At 41.0% G+C, this 22,381-nt stretch overlaps 1 protein-coding gene across 3 annotated transcripts in view; it reads left to right on the forward strand.

The window, feature by feature from the left end:
* SMARCA2 (SWI/SNF related BAF chromatin remodeling complex subunit ATPase 2) overlaps window positions 1-22,381 on the forward strand; it is a 139,452-nt gene that overhangs the window by 40,024 nt on the left and 77,047 nt on the right. For all 3 annotated transcript variants that reach the window (XM_069961900.1, XM_069961901.1, XM_069961899.1), the window contains exons 7-16: window positions 8,804-8,930; window positions 10,327-10,500; window positions 11,182-11,355; window positions 12,622-12,789; window positions 16,645-16,698; window positions 18,133-18,263; window positions 18,479-18,536; window positions 18,943-19,043; window positions 19,824-19,971; window positions 22,067-22,230. In XM_069961900.1, coding sequence (XP_069818001.1) covers window positions 8,804-8,930; window positions 10,327-10,500; window positions 11,182-11,355; window positions 12,622-12,789; window positions 16,645-16,698; window positions 18,133-18,263; window positions 18,479-18,536; window positions 18,943-19,043; window positions 19,824-19,971; window positions 22,067-22,230 — 1,299 coding nt within the window. The remainder of the gene's footprint in view (window positions 1-8,803; window positions 8,931-10,326; window positions 10,501-11,181; window positions 11,356-12,621; window positions 12,790-16,644; window positions 16,699-18,132; window positions 18,264-18,478; window positions 18,537-18,942; window positions 19,044-19,823; window positions 19,972-22,066; window positions 22,231-22,381) is intronic.

The following is a 22,381-nucleotide window of genomic DNA, read 5'->3' on the forward strand; positions in this document are numbered from 1 at the left end:
CCTCCCTGTAGTGTGAGACATGTGTCATTGTCTTTTGTGTTGGCGGGAGGTCTAGCGCTAGTACTGGCCCCCTGGGGCTAATTATGTGTAATGATCTTTGAGGGGCAGGAGTCCACATAACATCAACATGCTAATAATTGCTGGGACCAGCTCCCCTGCACAGTCTGCACACAGGAATCCATTTACTTACCCTATTGGTACAAACTGAGCTGTCCCTTGATGTGCTATACCGACACCTAAGGGAATATGTCTTCGATCTTTTACTATTATTGCATTTAATCTAAACGAGACAAAGCCTCCTTCCTTGTAGAAAAGAGAAGGAGAGAAACTTGCCTCATCTACAGAGATTACAATGAGCGCAGCTCCTGCTGTGCTGTTTGTACTGATGCTGTAGTGCTTGTACGCACAACCTGAAAATGCAAACTGCTCCTAATAGACATACAGTGAATGAAAGCACAAAGGATTCCTGTCATTCATGTTTCCTTCAATAATGACTTTTTATTCTGCTGATAGATGATCAGAAAAGTTTTTTTTGAGCCTTCAGTATTCAAATGTGGTAAAAGCTACAGATTGCAGATTTTCCTATGGCTGCCTGGCAATACATGCTAGCATTTGTGTCAGCAGATGGCAAGTCTGCATCTCAGAAAATGTATACGTGTACAGTTATCATTAGGCTGAGACAGAATTAAGTGTCTCCCCGTGTCTGCAATATACAAATGCAGTGTTAATTAGTCAGTACTAAGTGTCTGTGCAAAGGGGGTACACACCAAGTCATCTGCCTCACACTCGCATCTCACATCTCTGATATATGCATGGATTTCTATCTTTTTACTAAAGGTCATTGACTCCAATTTTTTTTCCCTTAATGGCATATTTGGTTTTGTTAGTCAGTTCAGTTAGCCGTACACCTTTTAAATGTGTGTGTTATAGCTGCTGGTAAATGGGATATACCATAAATGTCTGATGGATGCATGTTCCTCCTTAGTGGCTGTTTACTTGTACAGCCCTCTTGATTCTCTTCTATGGGAGTTAATGAAATAGCGGAGCAGACTTGATTGTTGACACAAATTTTTTAAATATTTATGGCATATACTGTGGATATATCTTAAGGGTGGGTTCACATGTACCGGAATTACAGTGCATTTAATGCTGCGAGTTCCGCAGCAAAATGCGCTGCGATTTCCGGTACTGTCAGTTTTTATAGGTTTATTTACTCGCAGCGGAATTTTTATTCCACTGCGAGTATGTAAACCCGCCCCCGCTGCAGCCTCTGATTGGCTGAGCGGGATGTCAGGGAGCCAGGAGCAGGACAAAGTGCAGATGGGTAAGGCCCCATTCACACGTCCGTGTCAGTTTTTACGGTCAGGAAATCCTGATCAGGAGGCCTTAAATGTCATCAGGAAAGTATCAGGATTTCCTGACAGTAATCCGTTTTTACCTTCAGGAAACCATCAGGAAAAACCTTCAGGATTTCCTGATGAGAAGAAAAATAGGACATGTAATTCTGCAAGCTGTGACTATCCAGTTTGCAGAAATACAACTACCATCATGCTTGGCTGACAGGTCGTGATGGAAATTGTACTTCTGCAGTCTGTGGTCACCCAGGTTGCAGGACATGATGGGAGTTGTACTTCTGCAACCTGGATGGCCACAGACTGCAGAAGTACAACTCCCATCATGGCCTGTCAGCAGGGCATGATGGGAGTTTTAATCTCACCTGTCCTGGTCTCCTGGCCGCCGGGGGGGGGGGGGGGGGGGGGGGGCGCGGGGGGGGGGGGGGGGGGGGCGGGGGTGCTGCGAGTAGCCGCGGGGGTGCCGCAAGTGGCCGCGGGGGGGTGCGAGGGTGCCGCGAGTGGCTGCGGGGGGTACCTGCAGACAAGGCGGCGGATGACGAGGCAGCAGGAGGCCGGGGCAGAGGCGGAAGGTGGTCCGGGTGAGTGGAACTCCGGACGCTTTCAGGCTTTTATGTGCATCAGGAAAGCGTCCGGGGCCTGGGCGCTCCCATAGACTCCTATGGGGGCGTCCGGGCTGGATTTCTGGACGAAAATAGGACCGGTTCTAAAAAATCCGGTCCTATTTTACGGAACGGACACCATTCCGGAAGGGTGTCCGTGTCCAATGAAAGTCTATGCGTCCGGAAATCCGCCCGGATTTCTTGATAGGCAATCCGGGTGGTTTTTCCGGACGTGTGAAGCGGGCCTAAAGTATTCACCGGGTTAAGGGGGATGGGGTTTACATATTGGCAGCGGAATGAAAGAAAGTATTACATTTTAAAATTATGCGTAAAAGTGTAAAGAACATAAAACATGAGGTATGATAGTAATACAAAGGTCATATGTGTTTGTTATTAATTATTGACAGCTATAGGAAGATTACTTTCTAAGATTTTGACAGTCAAAATAAATCATCTTATCATTTATGCCCTACATTTTCCAATTTTTCTATAATATATGAGAGAGATGAGAACAATCCCCAAAAAGGGATGAAGAATGTCTGTGCTGTATCTTAAAGTAACATATATTCCCTAGTTAATAAGGTGTATAAAAAAATCTAATCTAATTGTTGAAGCACCCATCATGCACAATAAGCATTTATATCTACACAAAGGTTCATTAACCCCTTGCCTCCGCAGCCTGTTTTGGCCTTAATGACCAAGCTCATTTTTCATAATTTGACCTGTCTCTCTTTATTTCATTATAACTCTGCAATGCTTTAATGTATGCTCACGATTCTGGGATTGTTTTCTCGTAACACATTGTACTTTATGTTATTGTATTTAGGTGTCAGTATTTTGGGTGTTTTTTGGGAAAAAATTGCAAAATATTATGAAAAATTAGAAAAAAATAGCATTAGTATGACTTTGAAAATTTCAGCTTCTAAAAAAGTTAGTCACGCCACATAAATTAGTTACTAAGTCACATTAGCAATATGTCTACTATATGCTGGCATGATTTGGGAAACATGTTTTACTTTCTTAAGATGTTACAAGGCTTAGAAGTTTATCAGTAATTTTCACATTTTCATGAAAATTTCAAATATCATTTTTTTTACGGGCCAGTTAATTTGTGATGTGAATTGGAGCAGTTTGTATGTTAGAAACCCCCATAAGTCACCCCATATTAAAAAATGCACCCCTCAAAGATTTAATCAAGAGGTATAGTGAGCATTTTGACCTTACAGGTGTTTGAGGAAAGCATTACTCATTAGGACATAAGAATTAAAAGATTAGCTTTTTTCCCATTAAGATTTTCATGTTTAAAATTTCATATTTTCACAAAGAACATAGGCAAAAATGCACCTCAAAATCTGTAACACAAGTTCTCCTGAGTACAAAAGCACCCCCTTTGTTGGCATAAACCCCTTTTTGGGCACATGGTAGGGCTTAGAAGGGAAGGAGCGCCCTGTTACATTATTTTCAGTGCAGATTTTGATGGAGCAGTTTCTGGGTACTACGTGCACTTGCAGTGCCCCAGTAGCACCAGGAGAGTGGACCGCCCCCACAAATTACCCCATTTTGGAAACTAAACCCCTCAAATTATTCATCCAGGGGTGTAGCAAGTATAAGGACTCCAGAGGTGTTTGAGGAGAGTGGGCAATGAAAATATATATATTTTTTTCCCAGTGAAATTCATTTTTGGCTTGAAATTTCTCATGTTAACAATAAAGAAAAGGAAATAAACAATCAAGAATGTATAACCCAATTTCTCTGGAGTATGGCAGTACCCTATATGGGGTCACAAACTGTTGTCTGAGTATACGGCAAGGCTCTGAAGGGAAAGATGCTCTTTTCACATATTTAGCACAGATTTTGTTGAAACCTTATTTGGGGTCCATGTGCATTTGCAGCGCCCCCCATGGTACTATTACAGAGGAAACTCCCCATAAATGACCCCATTTTGAAAACTGCACATCACATACAATTCGTCTAGGGGTGTAACGAGCATTTAGACCTCACAGATGTTGGAGGAAAGTCTTAAGCATTTTGCCATAAAAATTAAAATCTACATTTTTTTACAATAAAATTAACTTGTTGCGCAAAATATCTAATTTTCACAAGGAACACGGGTATAAATATGCCCAAATGTGTTACCCAGTCTCTCCTGAAAATGGAAATACTTCATATGTGACCATAAACTGCTGTTTGGACACATGACAGGGCTCAGAAGGAGAGGAGTGCCATATTTAGGGCACATTTTGCTGGACTGGTTATAGAGTATCTACATTTACAATGCCCCATGTGGTACTAGTACAGCAGAAACCTCCCAAAGATTACCTCATTTTTTAAAGTAAACACCCTCAGAAACATCATCTAGGAGTAGACAGAGCATTAAAGGGAACCAATTACTTAAAAAATGCATGTAAAGCTATGGGAATGTGCTGTAGCAGCACCCACCACACTTCCCAAACATGCTTTTATACCCCCGTCCCTGCAATGTACAAGCCAAAAACGTACTTTATAAACTCGGCGCCCTGTATTTAAATTACCCCCAAGTAGTCCTCTGGGCGGGGAGCTGCGGGCAAGTAGTCACGGTCCCTGGGCGTTCTGCAGTGCTAATCACGCCCCTCTGGGCGTGATTAGCCTGCATAATTGTGGCGGCGTCATCGGAGGCGCGCTGTCTCTAACGTCAGCACGCCTACGTTCTTGCTGTGCCGCTCATGCGCAGTACAGCGGGTCCGGTCTGCGCCATACTGCGCACGTGCAGAAAGCCTCAAACTCATTGCTGGAGATCCGGCAATGAGTTCGAGGCTATTTTGCACCTGCGCAGTACGGTGCAGACCGGACCCGCTGTACTGCGCATGAGCGGCACAGCAAGAACGTAGGCGTGCTGACGTTAGAGACAGCGCGGATGACGCCGCCACAATTATGCAGGCTAATCACGCCCAGAGGGGCGTGATTAGCACTGCAGAATGCCCAGGGACCGTGACTACTTGCCCGCAGCTTCCCACCCAGAGGACTACTTGGGGGTAATTTACATACAGAGCGCCGAGTTTATAAAGTACGTTTTTGGCTTGTACATTGCAGGGACGGGGGGTATAAAAGCATGTTTGGGAAGTGTGCTGGGTGCTGCTACAGCACATTCCCATAGCTTTACATGCGTTTTTTAAGTGATTGGTTCCCTTTAAGAGCCCACAGGCAAGCTAAATGCACATAATTTTTCCAGCTAGGCCATTGCAGTGCAACATATGTTGTGCCCCATTTGTGCCACCAGAGATGCGCGCACCCCTTAAATTTAGGACTATTTTGAGATGCTACATTTATATTGTTTTCTATAACTGTACTTTTTTTTTCTTTTTCTTTTTTGCACAATGAAAACACTTAAAAGGGTTATCCTAAGACTACAAATTACCACCCATGTGCAGGATAGGTGAAAAGTGATTAGTGGAACCCCACTGATAATAAGTACGGGGGTCCTGAGTGCTTTTGAGTGAAGCAGTGGTCTGTGCACTTCCACTCCATTCAGGCTCTAGGGGTCTGACAGAGATAGCAGATAAGGTGGCGGAATACAGTGTCCAGCTATCTTGAGAAGTCCCATATTGTGTGAATGAAACTGGGATCCAGTATTTTGCTCCATTCACACTCGGGACCCCCACTTTTAAGATCAAGTCAGGGTCTCAGTGGTTGTCATCTAATCTGTGGATTTTTTTTTTAACCTTTTTGTAATACAGGCCTTCATTGGTGAAGGATCACTTTTTATATTTTTACACTTTATTATTTTATTTTTATTTATGTTTTTACACTTTGTTTTTTTCACTTTATTTTTTTGGTTCCCCAATAGGACTTACCACTGGAATTGTTGGATTGCTAGTATAGCACATAGCAATACATTTGTACTGCTATGTGCTATAACTGTTAGTTTTCAACTGACAGCCTGTGAGACAGAGCCTGTGGCTCCATCTCACAGGTTTTTATATTGGGGCCATGTTCAGCAGGTACACAGCACAGGCACACATTAGGACCATGCGATGGCTAGTATAACACATAGCTGTACATCAGTACTGGGTGCTATACCTGACACTGACACTGATGTACTTCTATGTGTTTTACCAGCCTTTGCAGGGTCTAAATGTGTTCACTCTATAGAGGTGACAGAAGGAGGGAGCTCCCACTGTCACCCATCGTGACCTGTGCATTACCCATTGGGACCTGTGCAGTGTGATCGCTGGGTCCCAATGCCTGTCTGAGCCTGATGCTCCTCTTCAAAACATGCCCCCTGTGTAACTTTCTATCTGAAGTGATCCCCCTGCTGTGTGTGATCTATGACTGACTGGAGAAGGGAGCTCCCCCTGTCACCCATCGGGACCCTGGCAGTGCGATCGTGGGGTCCCGATGTGTCCCTGAGCCTCCTGATTCATGGCACAAGCAACTGCTGCTACAGAAGCCTGTGAGATTGCGCTGCAGGCTCTGACAGGTTGTCACTTAGCCTGTGAGACAGAGCCTGGGGCGCGATCTCACAGGCTTCTGTAGCAGCAGTTGCTTGTGCCATGAATCAGGAGGCTCAGGGACACATCGGGACCCCACGATCGCGCTGCGAGGGTCCCGATGGGTGACAGGGGGAGCTCCCTCCTCCTGTCAGCCTTATAGAACTCACACAGCAGGGGGATCACTTCAGATCACTTCAGACTTCAGAAAGTTACACAGGGGGCATGTTTTGAAGAGGAGCATCAGGCTCAGACAGGCATCGGGACCCAGCGATCACACTGCACAGGTCCCGATGGGTGACAGGGGGAGCTCCTCCTTCTGTCAAGCCTATAGATTCCATGGTCAGTACTGACCATGGAATCTATAGGGTTAAACTAACTGGCCGGGCTCCGGTGTGTCTCCTGGCTGTTGCCAGGAGACCCTGGGTCCTGCCGGTGGCCACAAACAGTAAACATCACTGTACAAATTTGCACAGTGCTTTTTTACATTCATGACGTCCTGGGACGTCATAATGCGTTTAGTACCTGCATTACATGACGTCCCAGGACGTCATTTTGGGGGAAGGGGTTAAAAATGCTTATTGTGTGTACTTTTATTACCTGGGGAATATATTTTATCTCCTTGTTTATCATGCTGCTTTTACATTGTAGATTTGTTTTTATCTTAAATGTAAAGAAAATGATTACATTTAGGTATATGAGATGAATAGAATGTGCTCTTTCCATAAAACAAAGGTACATGTTTCTATTCATGGACAGTAACTGGCTCGGGTCACTCTACTGTCTTTACCTTTTGCTCTATAAATACACCACAAAAATAGATGGTCAGATTGTCTCCTAAGGAGATCTGAGGCTTAAAAACACCCAAACCGCAAAGATGTAATTCTGAAACCCTGCGGGAGACTCATTTTCTCTCCTCCAGAGTACAAAAAATTGAATTAGAATTAGGTCAGACAGGTTTTTCATAGAGATTGAACTGTAAATCAAGAGGGGTTACTATTCTAGTAAGAAACAGACCTGTATTACAGACTGGGGATTTTTTAGGTCCAGTGAAGAGGTTTATTGATCCTTGGAGATATTTGGAATATTTTGCAAGAAGAATATGTAGTCTTGTGACCCTGCTGATGCATTATATACAGTACATTTGATAGATTTCTATGTAAACCTTCAGCAAACAAGCTTTTTTAATTATTCATGTGCAATGCCAAGGCATATTAGCAGTAAATACTGCTGTAATTGCTGACTAAAAACTGCTGTTCTTGCAGCTCTTTATGTAGTTTGGGGGTTTGGGATTTCTGCCTACTGGCACAAATACTTTGTTACTTTTACTCATTTGTTTGTTAAAGGGGTTTTTCAGACAGAGCATACAGATACAGCAGAGACATTTGCCATAACCTGCTGATCCACTATTTGTTGGCTACACTATACCATATATGCGTTCGGAGCAGTGGGCTCCATTCACTGTGGCTATGTGTAAATGCATCTTAGCTCTATTACACGGGGCGACTGGAGGCGCAAACGAGCACTGTTGCTCCTCTCTCCCCGCTCGCTGCTGATGCTACCACATGCAGCAGCAGTGAGCGGGTAAGTGCGGGGGGGGGGGGGCTGCCCAGGTAATTGCTAGATCGTTCAGGCAGCCCATAGAGGATAGCGGCGGGCTGCTTCTGTTGCTCCTACTCCACGGAGCGATGGCAGCAGATCGTTGCTATCACAGTTGTTTGTCAACATGTTGAAAGACAAACTACAGCAATGATCTGCCAGCATCGTTCATGTCTGCTGATTGTTGACTTCTATTACACATAACTTTAACTCTTTAAGTACCCATGATGTACCAGTAAGTCATGGCGATGCTAAGGGGATACAGAGGGGGCCCCTAACCGTGGTTAATAGTTGGCTTGGCCGATCAACTTACAGCAGCATATAAATGCCATTTAAAAGCCTTCGGTGGTGGTATAGTGGGGAGATCGCAGGAAGCCTGTTATCCTTAGCAATGTTATGACGCTGGTCCTGGATTGGCAACAGCTAGGGACTGCCTTCAGCAGCCCCTAGTAATCAAGCCCAAATAACATAGATCAATGCAGTACATATGTACTACATTGCTCTCTATGAGCAGTCAGGACATCAAATTAGTGTAAAAAAAAAAAGTCATAAATAAAAAATCCCATCCCATAATAAAAGTTTAAAGGGGAACTTTCAGCAGCTTAGATGAATCTAACTTGCAGATAGCCCCCTATTGTGCACGGTACGCTGAGGAGGAATGTATGTCTCTTACCTTTCTCCTCAGTGCAGTTAGTAGTGTAATCCTTGGTCATTGTCTAAACTGCATAAGACTGCATAATTTTGCTGAACTAAAAACATGTAACATTTTCTTTGTGTGTTTTAGACTTCAAGCCCGTATCACTCATCGAATTCAGGAACTAGAAAACTTACCTGGCTCTCTACCACCTGATCTGAGGACAAAAGCTACAGTGGAGTTAAAAGCTCTTAGACTACTAAACTTCCAACGTCAGGTGACTAAATTATTTCATTCATGAATTAAATTTATATTCTAAATGCAGGGGAAAGACCAAGCTCCAACAGTATGAGTATTGTAGGGGGAGGGGTCCTATGTTTTTTTTTTTTTTCTGTCGCATAGATAACAATTACAAGGCTGGTCAGATTAAGGGCCCTAATACATGGAACAATTTATCTCCCGAATCCCTCCATGTAATAGGGCCCTGTGTAATAAGGACAACAGTCAGCCACGGAGTGAGGTATTGTTCAATTGTTAGCTGATCATTGTCTTTCAGTCACAAAATCACCGGGCACTGGCGAAGCATCCCTCCGTGTAATAGCTGATGCGTAGACAATGGCTGATTATAGTGGTACTCCAGCGTTAGTATATTGAAAATAATAAAGATGTTATGCTCCCCTGTCCACGGTCCTCTGCTGTCCTCCTGCCGTGACTCCGGGTCCCCCCTTTTGAAAACTAACCAGTCTCTGTGGCCCACTCTGCCAATAACTGCCACTGTACGCACTGGGGGCGGGCCAGACCCCCCCCCAGTGTTGTTTATATCATGTCCTCTCCCTGGTGACGTGGTCCTGCTTGATTCCAATGGAGGTGCCTCACTGGGGGGCACCAGACCTGCCTCCAGTACATACAACGGGCTGGTGCACAGAAAGAAAATGGCACCAAACACGAGAAGAACCAGGCGGCGTTTTGAAAAACCGACAGGGTAATGGGAAAAAATATACTAAAATGTCACATTTAGTCTGGAGTATCCATAGGTCCCTTTAACCCCTTCCTGCACGAGGACATAACTGTACATCCTTGCGCAGGTGGGGGGAGTTCAGAGTGGTCCCGCGGTCCCGGGTGCCGCATATAGCCTGGAGCTGCAGTGATCGGACCGTGCCCGCTAATTAAGTCTTCAGATGCAGCTGTCAAAGTTGACAGCTGCATCTGAAGACTTACTGCAGCTGTTCCCTGGTGGTCTAGTGGGGAGATCGCCCGCCTCCCTCCCCCCCGGCTCGGCATTCTATTGCTTTTGCCTGCAGCAGCCAAAGGCAATAGAACACTGATCTCATCGATCTATGCTGTATATCCTATACAGCATAGATCTCTATGAGAGATCAGTGTGCATATACAAGAAGTCCCCCAGGGGGGCTTCTAGTATATGTATAAAAAAAAAAAGTGTTATTAATTTATTATTTTATGCAAAATTTCAGCCTGTCATTGCAAAGTACAATTAGTGACGCAAAAAATAAGGCCTCATGTGGGTCTGTATGTGTAAAAATGCAACTGCTATGGCCTTTTAAGCACAAGGAGGAAAAAAACAAAAATGCAAAAACGAATATTAGCCCAGTCCAGAAAGGGTTAATGATTTTAAATTGTGTGAAGTGTTAATTTTTTTTTTTTTCTGTTGCCAGCTAAGACAGGAGGTCGTGGCATGCATGCGTCGAGATACCACTCTCGAAACAGCCCTCAACTCAAAGGCTTACAAGAGAAATAAGAGACAAACCCTTCGTGAAGCTCGTATGACCGAGAAGCTTGAAAAGCAACAGAAAATTGAACAGGAACGGAAACGAAGACAAAAACACCAGGTAAGGGACAATTTGATTTGGTTTAAAAAAATTGTATATGTTTTAATCTTAACCAGTCGGCACCACGTAATCGCATGCTAGAGGGTGCTGCTGCCACCACCGCAGTTGCTATTGACTGTCAACTAGTGGGTTAAACCATGGGAATCACAGTAACTGTATCTCGGACACTGAACACCGCATTAGTGAGTGTTTATACACAGTAGTGTACAGTATATGTTAGAATTTTTTTTTACTATTACCTTGTTTCTATGGTTGTGGCTCCTGAAAGAAGTTGGGCATTATTGTGGTTCTCTGAAGGTAGTTAGCAGGTCATTCCTGGTACATCATGTCAAAGTCCCAAGCTTTTCATGCAATACATTTTTTTGGCTCCTTGAGGGAATGCTGTTTTTCAGTACCGTTAATTGACCATATGCTGCCTTATGGCCTCTTTTGGGCATAGAGTTCTGTAATAAAGTATCCGATTGGATGTGTCCACAATTTTTCTATGGATGTACTGTATGGCTTCACATTTTTCTGTGTGTACAGCATATACTACATAACAGTCTGGAAGTTGTACAGAGCCACATTAAGATTATCTGCATGAGTCCTAATGGTAGTTTTAATGTTCTGACCAATGTATGAATATTTGTATTATCCAGTTGCAATAGTTATCTTACCTGTGCTTTACCTATTCGCTTACAGGAATATCTCAACAGCATATTGCAACATGCTAAAGACTTCAAAGAGTACCATAGATCTGTCACTGGCAAAATCCAAAAACTTTCTAAAGCTGTTGCTACATGGCATGCAAACACCGAGCGGGAACAAAAGAAAGAAACTGAAAGAATTGAGAAAGAAAGAATGAGAAGATTGATGGTAAGTTAATGGCAAAACTACTACAGGCCATCTAGGAATGGCACATACATATATCCTGTTATGTTTTTCTTTCTTTACTGCAGTACCCATATGGCGTATTCTACATAACTCTTCATTGATCAGGCCTCAGCTAATGTTTTTTTCTTTTTTAGTTTATTCCTCCCTGTATTTCAGCAGACATTTTTTTTGTATGAGGCCTTGTTTTATGTAACAGAAACAGAAAACATTTTTGTAACTTTTTCAGGAGAAAAAAAGCCATTATATTTAAATAGGCACGGTCAACAAACAAAAACTTTTGATACGTCAGTTTTTGTCAATGTGAGTGTTCAGACCATGACTGTTTAGGAGAGCAAGAGAACTCTGTGCTTAGCAAATCTTCTGGCTCCACGTCATGTTATCGAGATTGAAACACAATGTAAATCTATTGGGCTGTCCCACACACACTCAGAGAAGGGAGAGTAGTATATGGCAGTGCATGTCTCTCAGTGCTCATTCTCCTGACCACTAACTGATAAGTGTTTTGTTTTGTATCTCTTTTACATGTCTGTAACATGTCAGTAGTTTTTTTTGTTACAGGTATGCTTTAAAGCAATAGTAGACCTGTTCAATAGGCTGTATTTGTTTATTCACTGATGCAGAGCTGCAGAGGTGAAGCATTTTGTTTCCTCACAACAACTTTAGGCATACTATTGTGTTCAGACCATGACCTTTGTTCAGACCATGACTGTGGTCATGTACTGTGGCTATATACTGTCCAGATGTTCTACCAGTGATTATTTGGAACACGTTTCTGGATATACAAAGTATAGTTTGCTTTACCAGACACTACATCACACTAAAAAAAAAACAAGCCCCAAAAAAAGCACTCATCGGACCCACATCAGAGGTTGTCTAAAGTTACTTATATTGTGGATTGCAAGAACAGTAGTTGCACAACAACAAATAAAGAAAGGTCAAAGTTCTGTACACTATAATAAAATAGAAAGAACTTTAAATATGTAACATTCTTTTGCTCAATTGTTCAGTGTGTACCATTTAAATCCAGGCCTTTTTCCAATGGTGAATGTTTCACAAATTGTGTGTTTCACTGCTTTTTCTATGAAAGCTTCAGTCACTCCATTATGCTTTTCCTTAGTAATGCTCGCCATTAAGGGTACATGAGATTAATTAAAATGTTTACAAGAGAATGTACACATTTGTTTTGCTATTGTAATTTCTTTGTGCATTTATAACTATGACCATTATATGCGTATGTGCTGTTTTTAGGCAGAAGATGAAGAAGGCTACCGTAAGCTTATTGACCAGAAAAAGGATCGCCGTCTGGCCTATCTCCTCCAACAGACTGATGAGTACGTCGCTAATCTGACCAGTTTGGTTTGGGAGCATAAACAAGCTCAGGCTGCTAAGGAGAAAAAGAAAAAGCGAAGAAAGAAGGTAGCAACATTTTATAGCATTTAAGGTGGGATGTATCATGCTTTTGTAGAATCCCAAAAAATTAAAAAGGGAGAAGGACAAAAATGAAGTGCGCCCAACAAGGCGATAATTCTACTTAATTGGCAACACAAGACACTTCACATGTTTAAAAACATTCAAAAACCCCTAGAGGTATTAAATCAGACCATAGGGGGCGGTCTCTGCCTCCCAAGACAACACAAACTAAAAGCTGTACAGTGGTACCTCTCTTCTCGAACTGTTTTCCCCAAAGTCTTGTTTAGTACTCTAATTTTGCTTGGTATCCGAACAAAACTGGGGGAGATAACTGTTGGCTGAACAATAGTTATCAGAGGTGTTAAGGTACCACTGTTTAGAGCAGGGAATTCCTTCATTATGAAGAGAGTCCCTGCTCCTCTAAACAGGGTTTTCCAGCCAGAAACAGAAAATTTCTGCTCTAAAGGGAGCCCCTGTCAGTTTTGCTGCTGCTGAGCCAGCTCAAGTTTGCCAGCCAGGCAGAGTTTAAGTTATGATGCTGTGCACAGAATCACCTCTTATCCCCTAGGAGGAGCAGAACACCAAAAGCAATAGTACAGACAGGGCTCCCTCCAGAGCAGAAGTTTTCTGCTCCAGACTGGCAAACCCTGTTTGTAGCTGGGATTCCCCACTCCTGAAGTAAGGGGCAGTATGTAATGCACTGCTACTTGCTGTATGTGCAGAGGAGGTAAGCAGTGATGCTCTTGCATTAGTTCTTAACTCCTTACACTTCATGGGCCACCTGACCCATGAAGTGTAAAAACCAATTAAATGTGTTTCCATGATTTCCTATGAAAAATCTCTGCTCTTTTCTGGAACAGGGTTTCAGAACAGATTAAGTTCGAGAACTGAGGTATGACTGCATTCATTATGCACATATATTAAGTCTGTCCAGTGCTTTTAAAGCCGAACAGTGGACTGGCTGTCCAGAATAGGAAGGAAAGAGCGGCATATCAGGAGAAAGAGACAAGTTTGCTAAATTAATGTATTTGCAAAAATGTTTAACATGATGAGCCTTACAAATTTAATTATATACATTGAGATGGTAATATCCCTTTAAAAATAATATTTCAGTGCCCAAAGTTTGTTTTTTTGCTTTGAGATTTTGACTTTTTTTGAGTTGCTGTGAATGTTTTTGCAGCAGTAACAAAAGAATGTGCAGCCATGTAAGTTGCAATAAGGGGAAAAAAGAGAAAAAGAAAGGGCAGAGCGCCTCATAGGATGACTCCGTATTGCAATAGCTGAAAATGCCACAGATACAGGTTGGCTCACTTGATCAGGTTGCGAGCAGTCACAACCACTTAAAAGCGTCTGATAGATGTTATATATATCTCGGCTGCTGCAGGAGAAGATCTACCAAGATCCACTATGGGTACGGACAGGCAAATGTAAAATCCAATATAGGACAAAAACAAAGATATGAATACTCTGCGCAGATAATAGACGCTGAATAGCTTATAGATGTCTGGTCTGCGTGGAGTATTCGTATCCTTGTTTTTGTCCTATACTGGATTTTACATCAGCCATGTAAGTTGCCACTTTGCAGTTGTCAGCCTGTTCTGTCAGTAATTAAATGACAGTATGCTACAGGCTGCACATTTGCAAAAAGTTACTTTAACTATACAACAAAAGAAGTAAGGTGTGTGTTGGCTTACCTGCTTTGCTCCAGGAAAGGGTGCGTGTATTCTAGGCAGTCAGCCCATATTCAAAGCAGAAACATGTTATGGATCCAGCACTTCCAAAGGGACTTGTAATAAAATATAAACATTTATTCCATCACAAAAGATAAAAGCCCATTAGGGGTTACACAGTAGCTAGATGAGGTGTTTTACCTATGCACACTTAGATATGACTAAGCGCACACACGCAAAATGAATTTTCTATCACATCTACTGTTGATTTAGATTGTTTTAGATTTTTTTGAAAACATTAAATATCAATAGTACAAGCGATTTTAAGAAACTCTGTAATAGGTTTTATAAACCAAAAGAGTTTCCTTCTGGACTGAAAAAGCAATCTCCCAGCCTCCCCCCTCACTTCAGAAGAGGCAGGATTTCTGTCTCCATTATGTGGCTATGGAGAGGGGAGGGGCTGTTAGGAGTGACTGAGCACGGAGCAGTCCTGCACAGCACAACACAACACCTTGCAATCTTCTCTCAGTAAGTTCATAGATAAGCACTGACCTTTCTGACCCCAGAATCCTGCGGTTTAGGTGCCCAGACAGTCTACAAACAGCTGACCTTCATGTCACCTCTTCCTGCTCCCTCATCTCCCTCAGCCCCTCCCCCCTCCATAAGGATAGAATGGAGAGAGCAGAACCCGTCTTCACTGGCTTCTCTGTAATGAAGACGTGTTTGCCTGATAATGCACAGATAAGAAGTCAGGGGGGGAGGCTGGGAAATTGCTTCTTGAGTACAGAAGGAGGCTTTTTTGGCTAATGAAACCTATTACTGAGTTTCTTAAAATCGCTTATACTACTGATTTCTGCAATTAAAAAAAAAAATGACAGTTACGCTTTAAGTATACCACAATAAAAATAAAAAAACTAAAGATTTAACGGTATTTTTTTTTCTTATGGTACATATGACTAGCTATTGCACAGATGGCTGAGTGTGAAGTCTAGCAAGGCTGACTAAAATACCACCAGCCACAAGCTGTTAATAAATTAGTTATGTTAGTGAGTGAATACATACATGTGCCTGCATAAACTTGTTTTATGTGTTATTGATCACACAACATTTTTTATAGTATTGTTGTTAATCAATAGATCTGTGTATTCTTAAAACAATATTTTGTGTAACAAAAGAAGAAATCTTTTTTTTTTTCCCCTTCCTAATTTTGTTTCATTCGGTTCTTTCGTCTGCTTTTGATTCATGAGGGACGAAGATGCTTTTAGTCATTTCTCACAAATCTTCCCATTAGTAGCATTTCAAGATCTGTATCCATGCAACCAAGGCTGCACTTTTTGCTAGCCTGTGTCATTTTTTTGTGTATTTAAATTACACTATAACCTACAGCAATTACTTCTACAGATTTTCTAGTTTCTCTTTTTATTATACACTGATCAGCCATAATATTAAAACCACTGACATATGAACCCACAGAGCATCAAAGCTTGCAGTGTTGCTGCCAAGCAGTTATTGTGTCCGTGCAGGCCTCTTGCCACCACCAAAGCAACTACATAAGTGCTTTAGAACTGAACTATGTAAGAAGGTGGTCCGGTCTGATGTATAACAGAGGAAATTGTGTTAAATAGCAGTTAGAAAAGAAAATGGCCATTATAGAAAAAGCTTAGCTCCATGTACTGCCCTGATTCTGTCACTTTTACATCTAAAGAAACTGTAGGGCGCATGGCTGTTTTCGTAAGCCCGGCTACATCTGGCCACAAAAACCATGCCAGCCAGGGTTCTGGGGCTCTATTTTTGGGACTGACGTGTGACCCTGATCCGTCAGGCATTTATGGCCATTCCTGCCTAAGGGGGGAATAACGCTGAAAGTTAATCTTTTAGCAAGTGAAAATTTGAATTCCTGATCTCTATATATTTTCGTCGGTACTCTGATGTCTAATAATCTTAGTATAAATTAGTAAATAATTCTCTGATAGCTAGCAAAGCTTCTAGAATATGTTGCTGTTGACTGATACCTTTTTGTTCTTTTTTGATGCTCAGCTTCCCTCCCTTACCATCTTGGTTAAATACCAGGCTCAAACATGTTACAGTCTGTCATGGCTGATATAAGTCATATCTATGGTTATATATTTTTTTGTTTAATGTCATTGGTTGTTTTAAAGTGATCTAATAGACAAAATTTTGTTGTTTACAGAAGATGGAAGAAATTGCAGAAGGAATGGGATCTGGGCTTGGTCCTGATGGAGAGGTATTGTGCGTTATAGTTGTATTATTTTTTACATCTTGTAGGTGTTGCGATAAAAATATTTGTGACCACTCACAGAGCAAAATAGAGCAAAATGCCTTTATTTCTACTGATCAGCCACCCCACCACATTGATCACTCATTCTTAATTCACTGCTTCAATACACATCGAGGGATGAGATGTACCATCAGCTAGCTCACTGAGTGATCAAGACGCAGTTTATCATAAAGCACTAGGTAATTTTCTGATGATATGTTAACTTTGTGTTAGTCCCTGGTGACTTGATTGTTTTTTCCATATTTGTGTATAGGGAGAGATCTGACAGTCTGGGTAGGTGGACCAGCCTCAGGACGCTGCCCTGTTCGTAATGATTCAATCTGAATGATTACACTGAGCTATGATTCAATCTGAATGATTGTGCTGCTTAAATGTGATTAAAGGAGCCTGTCACTGTTTCATGCTGTTTGTGGTTTGGGCATGGAACTCGTAACTGCTTCCCTTTAATGGTAGATTCACACAAGTTTAGCTCAAAGAATCTAGAGCAGATTTACAGTACCATCAGGTTTTTTTGAGCATATAAAAGTACCCAATATGTACAAAAGAATACCAAAGCGGATCAGAAAGCAGGCAGTTGCCATGTGAAAAAGACAAAGTTTTAGTAGAAAAACCATAGCTCACAGTACCACATACAGTCTTGTAGGTAACAATATCGTAGGGCATAGTTGCTAAACAAAATGCAGGTGTATTTAAAGTAGGTACAGTAAGCAGTATATATCCAGTAAAGCGCCAGTTCTGAAGCATTTCTCCTTGGAATGCTGCATTTTTCTGACAATGGAGCCCTAGCGCTTACCCTGTTAAATTGGTGTGTCTTTATACAGTCTTGCTTTATTGACACACCCCAATTGTCAAAGTATTCATGCATTTAGGCTTTGTTGACATGTTGGTAGAATACAGCTGTTATTTTGATGTAAAAATACAGCAGTATTTTCAATATAATGTACTTCACAGGGAAATTGGCCGGCAGTGCCCACACTGTATAGAATAACGTCCGTAATTGATTACGACCATCAAAATAATTAATGTGCCCATTATTTACCATCTGCTTTTGCAAAATACTGATTTTATTTCATCTGTTTTATTTTCACTCAAAAGGTTATTTTTTACTGTGTGTGAACCTAGCCTTCTAGTAAAAATAACAAAAAAGAAAAATGTCCATAATTCTTTTTCATGTTGAATACATGTATTTACTAAAACAGGCTGGTCAGGAGAAGCCACAGCTCCCTTTTAACTACTAACTTATTAGGGATTTTATTTGCTTTGACTTGTCGTGAGTGCAGCTCACCTACCGAGTTAAGAATACTTTTTGTGTATCAACCAAGATAAATGCTTTCATTACAACAACAGTGCAATAATTTTTGTTCTGTTTCCTTTCTTTAGCTCATAGATGAAAGCAGTCAGATGAGCGATCTACCTGTAAAGGTTATTCACACTGAGACAGGGAAAGTGCTACTTGCTCAAGAAGCACCTAAAGCTAGTCAGCTTGAAACTTGGCTTGAAATGAACCCAGGGTAAGTTCCTTTGACCCAGTGGTTTCCACTTAGTTTTTGGGGTTTTTTTTGTTTGTTTGTTTTTTCTATTTTTTGCTTTTTTTTTTCTTTTCCTCGTGATTAAATTAATAATTTGTAAAATTGATCTGTCTTATATTGCCACTGTGGTTTTTCAGTTTATTTTCCTTACTTTATTCAAGAAATCTTTCTTTTTGTAATTTTTTTTACCTCTCAAGATATGAAGTAGCTCCGAGATCTGACAGCGAGGGAAGCAGCTCAGAGTATGAAGAAGAGGTATGTATGTAAAATGCATTTTTTAAAGTATTTGCGTTTTTAATGTCTTTCACAGAGTGACAGTTTCAATATGGACTCTTTGTAATTTGTCTCATTAACTTGTGCAAAAAGGGATACTCTATTCATTATCTTACTGAAGGGGATGTCCCCTAACTGTTCCCTGCAGTTGTATTACATAATGTACATTCAGAGTAGTGACCATGCATATAAATACAAGGATATCTGCTCTCGGGTTCTCTGCTTCAGCTCATAGCAGGTTTCATAAAGTTGCATAGTATGTATAAATAAATATATATATATTTGTATAGCATTTTGTGTTGCAGCCTTTAAGAATATTATAGTCTGTTTAGTAAAAACTTTATCTCTCACTACTTACTAAATGGCTTGTTGCAATTTTTATTTCTAGGATGACGATGATGAATCTAGCAGACTAGATTCGGATGAAAAGAAACGCTTGGGTTTAAATACAGAGGATGCTGCAGAAAACAGCGCCAAGCAGATAATTGAGTATGCCTTTCCCTTTTTTCATTATTCAGCCTACCGATCCTGTTTTCCACTTTAACCAGATTAATCCCTGCAGGGTTATTCTTTAAATAGACCCCTTTAAAACTCTGAGGTGTATCAGACACCTTTTAGGGCCCGTCTACATCATGTGTTCAAGGCTCTGTCAGGCTGTATGTCTGCATGTCTTTCACATTACATGGTCATTAGACTACAATGGACTAAACACAGCCTAATTGTGAATATGGTTATGAATATTTATGCTCTGTGTGCCATGTTTTTGAGTCTGTTATAACAATTAGTGTGACCCTATGCTAAGGTTGGGAGGTCTATCAATATATCACTACACAATAGACAGTAACCTGATTCTCTAACCTATGACCTCTAGTTAACCAATAGCATTAAAATACAACTTTTATTTTAGCTATTCTTAAAATATCTGATCATTTCTATAACCACTACATGTGATTTAAAAGAACTGTCTCTGTCCGAGACAGGAATTGTAAAGAGCAGCAGCAAATCCCCATAGGAAATCTGTCCAAAGCAGGAAAGGTTTTCTATGGGGATTTGCTGCTGCTCTGGACAGTTCCTGTCTCAAACAGAGGTGGCAGCAGACAGCAATGTGTCAGACTGAAAACATTTCCTGCAGGACATACAGCAGCTGATAAGTATGGGAAGACTTGAGATTTTTATATAGAAGTAAATTACAAATCTATATAACCTTCTGAAACCAGTTGATTTAAAAGAAATCCCCAGTTAAATCTAACATATTAATTTGTACTTTAGGAACGCGAAGCAAGATGTAGACGATGAGTATGGTTTGCAGGCTGATGCCCGCCAGTCTCAGTCGTATTATGGAGTGGCTCATGCAATCACAGAGAAGGTGGAGAAACAATCAACACTTCTTGTCAATGGTACCCTTAAACATTACCAGGTACTCCTAACATCATTTTTTAATGAAGAAGTAATACTGATGTCTAATTAATGTAGTTTTATGAAAAAAAATATATTTCAAGGGTTTTTTTGTGCAAATACACCGGGGATTGCAGTAATGCCTAAGCTATTTGTTTAGCTGCACAAGGAACCAACATGAAAACTGTAACAGTTGTATTTTGTTCTACTGTGTTCACACAGTAAAGCTGTGGTCCTAAAATATCATGGATGAAATCTTCCAGGCCAAAAAAATGTACAATAGTACCTCGGTTCTCAGAATGCTCGGAACTGAAAGTATTTTCAAGGAACGTTTGCTTTGGTGGATGGTGGGTTGTACGTGGTGAGTTTAGCACTGGTGAGGCTTAACATACAGTACAGTACTGTGTAAGATTGCTGGAGTGCATATACAGTGCAGTAGTAGTACAGACAGTGCACCAACATCTCCCATACTTTACAGTGCTGGTATGGGGGGGGGGGGGGCTCTATACAGTAAAGGATGAGTGAGGATTTGGTGACTTCTGTACTATAATTGCTGGTGGTGTTGAATGTTTCTTGTTTAAAATGTACTGTACAGTATATAGTGCTGTTCTGTACTGTGCTGTACTGTAGTGATTAAACTGGGCACTTTTCAATGTAATAAATGAGTATTGTGGGTAATTAGTGGTGGGTGCCGGAACCATTTAAACACATTTTTATTATTTCCTATGGGAAAAAAAATGCTCGGTTCTCAAACTGCCTTCCTGAACCAATTAAAGGTATGTCCGGGCAAAATAATTTTAAGATGTGTCATTGCCCAACAAAAGTTATAAAAATTACTAATAGACACTTATTATGGGAAATGCACCTATAGTGAATTTTCCCTGCACTTACTACAGCATGACGTGTTCAGGTCTCTGTAAAGTTGGTGATGTCACGTCACATAAACTGCCGGCTCCTGCTGCAGCAAGCGTCGGCAGTTGACATGACGTGACATCACCAACTTTACAGAGACCTGAACATGCCATGCTGTAGTAAGTGCAGAGAAAATTAACTACAGGTGCATTTCCCATAATAAGTGTCTATTAGTAATTTTTATAACTTTTGTTGGGCAATAACATATCTTAAAATTATTTTGCCCCGACTTCCCCTTTAAGTTTGAGAAACAAGGTACCACTGTATATCCTGTCTAAAAGCAGTGGTCCAGCTCGTGTGTGTGTGTGTGTGTATGTATGTATGTATGTATGTATGTATGTAAGCTTATATAGAGTGGGGAAAATAAGTGTTTGGTACAATGACTATTTTGCAGGTTTTCCCACCTACAGAGAACGGAGAGGTCTGTAATTTGTATCATAAGTATAGTTCAACTGTAATGGTTCAGTGCTGGACAATAGTAGGAATTACTCCACTGCCTGTATACATGAGATATAAGCAATGGGACTGAGCTACTTAGCATGCGTGACCACTAGTGGTGAGAGAACCTTGAGCATGCTCGAGTCGATCCGAACCCGAACTTTTGGCATTTGAATAGCGGTGGCTGCTGAACTTGGATAAAGCTCTAAGGCTATGTGGAAAACATGGATATAGTCATTGGCTGTATCCATGTTTTCCAGACAACCTTTATCTAAGTTCAGCAGCCCCAGCTAATCAAATACCGAACATTCGGGTTCGTATCGACCCGAACCCGGTTCGCTCATCGCTAGCGACCACATAGGTGGCTTTTCTATAGGGGCATGGTTAACATTTTGTTTTGTTTTTAATTTTATTTTGTGTGATCCTGGAGAGGAATGTAAAAATGGTTGGTGAGACAACACCTTTAGGCTATACTCACACACAGAGTAGAATAAAACCAAAATGCGGTTATACTTTCAGTGTAATAATTTGCTGCACTAAAGTCAATAGGAAATTTGCTGACAATGAGCACACAGTATAGAGTAACAACCATAACTAATTACTGTGATCAGAAAATGAACATACTTATTATTTACGAGCCACTTTTTCAAATAACTTTCCTTCCTGTTTTCTCCAACATTGACAGGATTGTTCAAGTTTTCTGTAGTGATCCTGAAGTAAGCCATCCTGTTACATTCTTATTTGTTTTGTTTGCTTTGCAATTTCAGATCCAAGGCTTGGAATGGATGGTTTCTCTCTATAACAACAATTTAAATGGAATTCTTGCTGATGAAATGGGGCTTGGAAAGACAATTCAGACTATTGCACTCATAACCTATCTGATGGAGCACAAAAGGCTTAATGGCCCCTATCTCATTATTGTTCCACTCTCGTAAGTAGAACATTTGTTTCACTCACCAGTTTTCTTTCCCTCCATACTTGCTTTTATTTGCTGTAATGGGGCAAAATCTTTCGAGATCAGATGTAGAATATTTTCTCTGTCAGTTGTTTTTCAATTATTTATAAAATGCTTCAAATCTATG

This window comes from Dendropsophus ebraccatus, chromosome 3 (assembly GCF_027789765.1).
Source record: "Dendropsophus ebraccatus isolate aDenEbr1 chromosome 3, aDenEbr1.pat, whole genome shotgun sequence".
Taxonomy (NCBI): domain Eukaryota; kingdom Metazoa; phylum Chordata; class Amphibia; order Anura; family Hylidae; genus Dendropsophus; species Dendropsophus ebraccatus.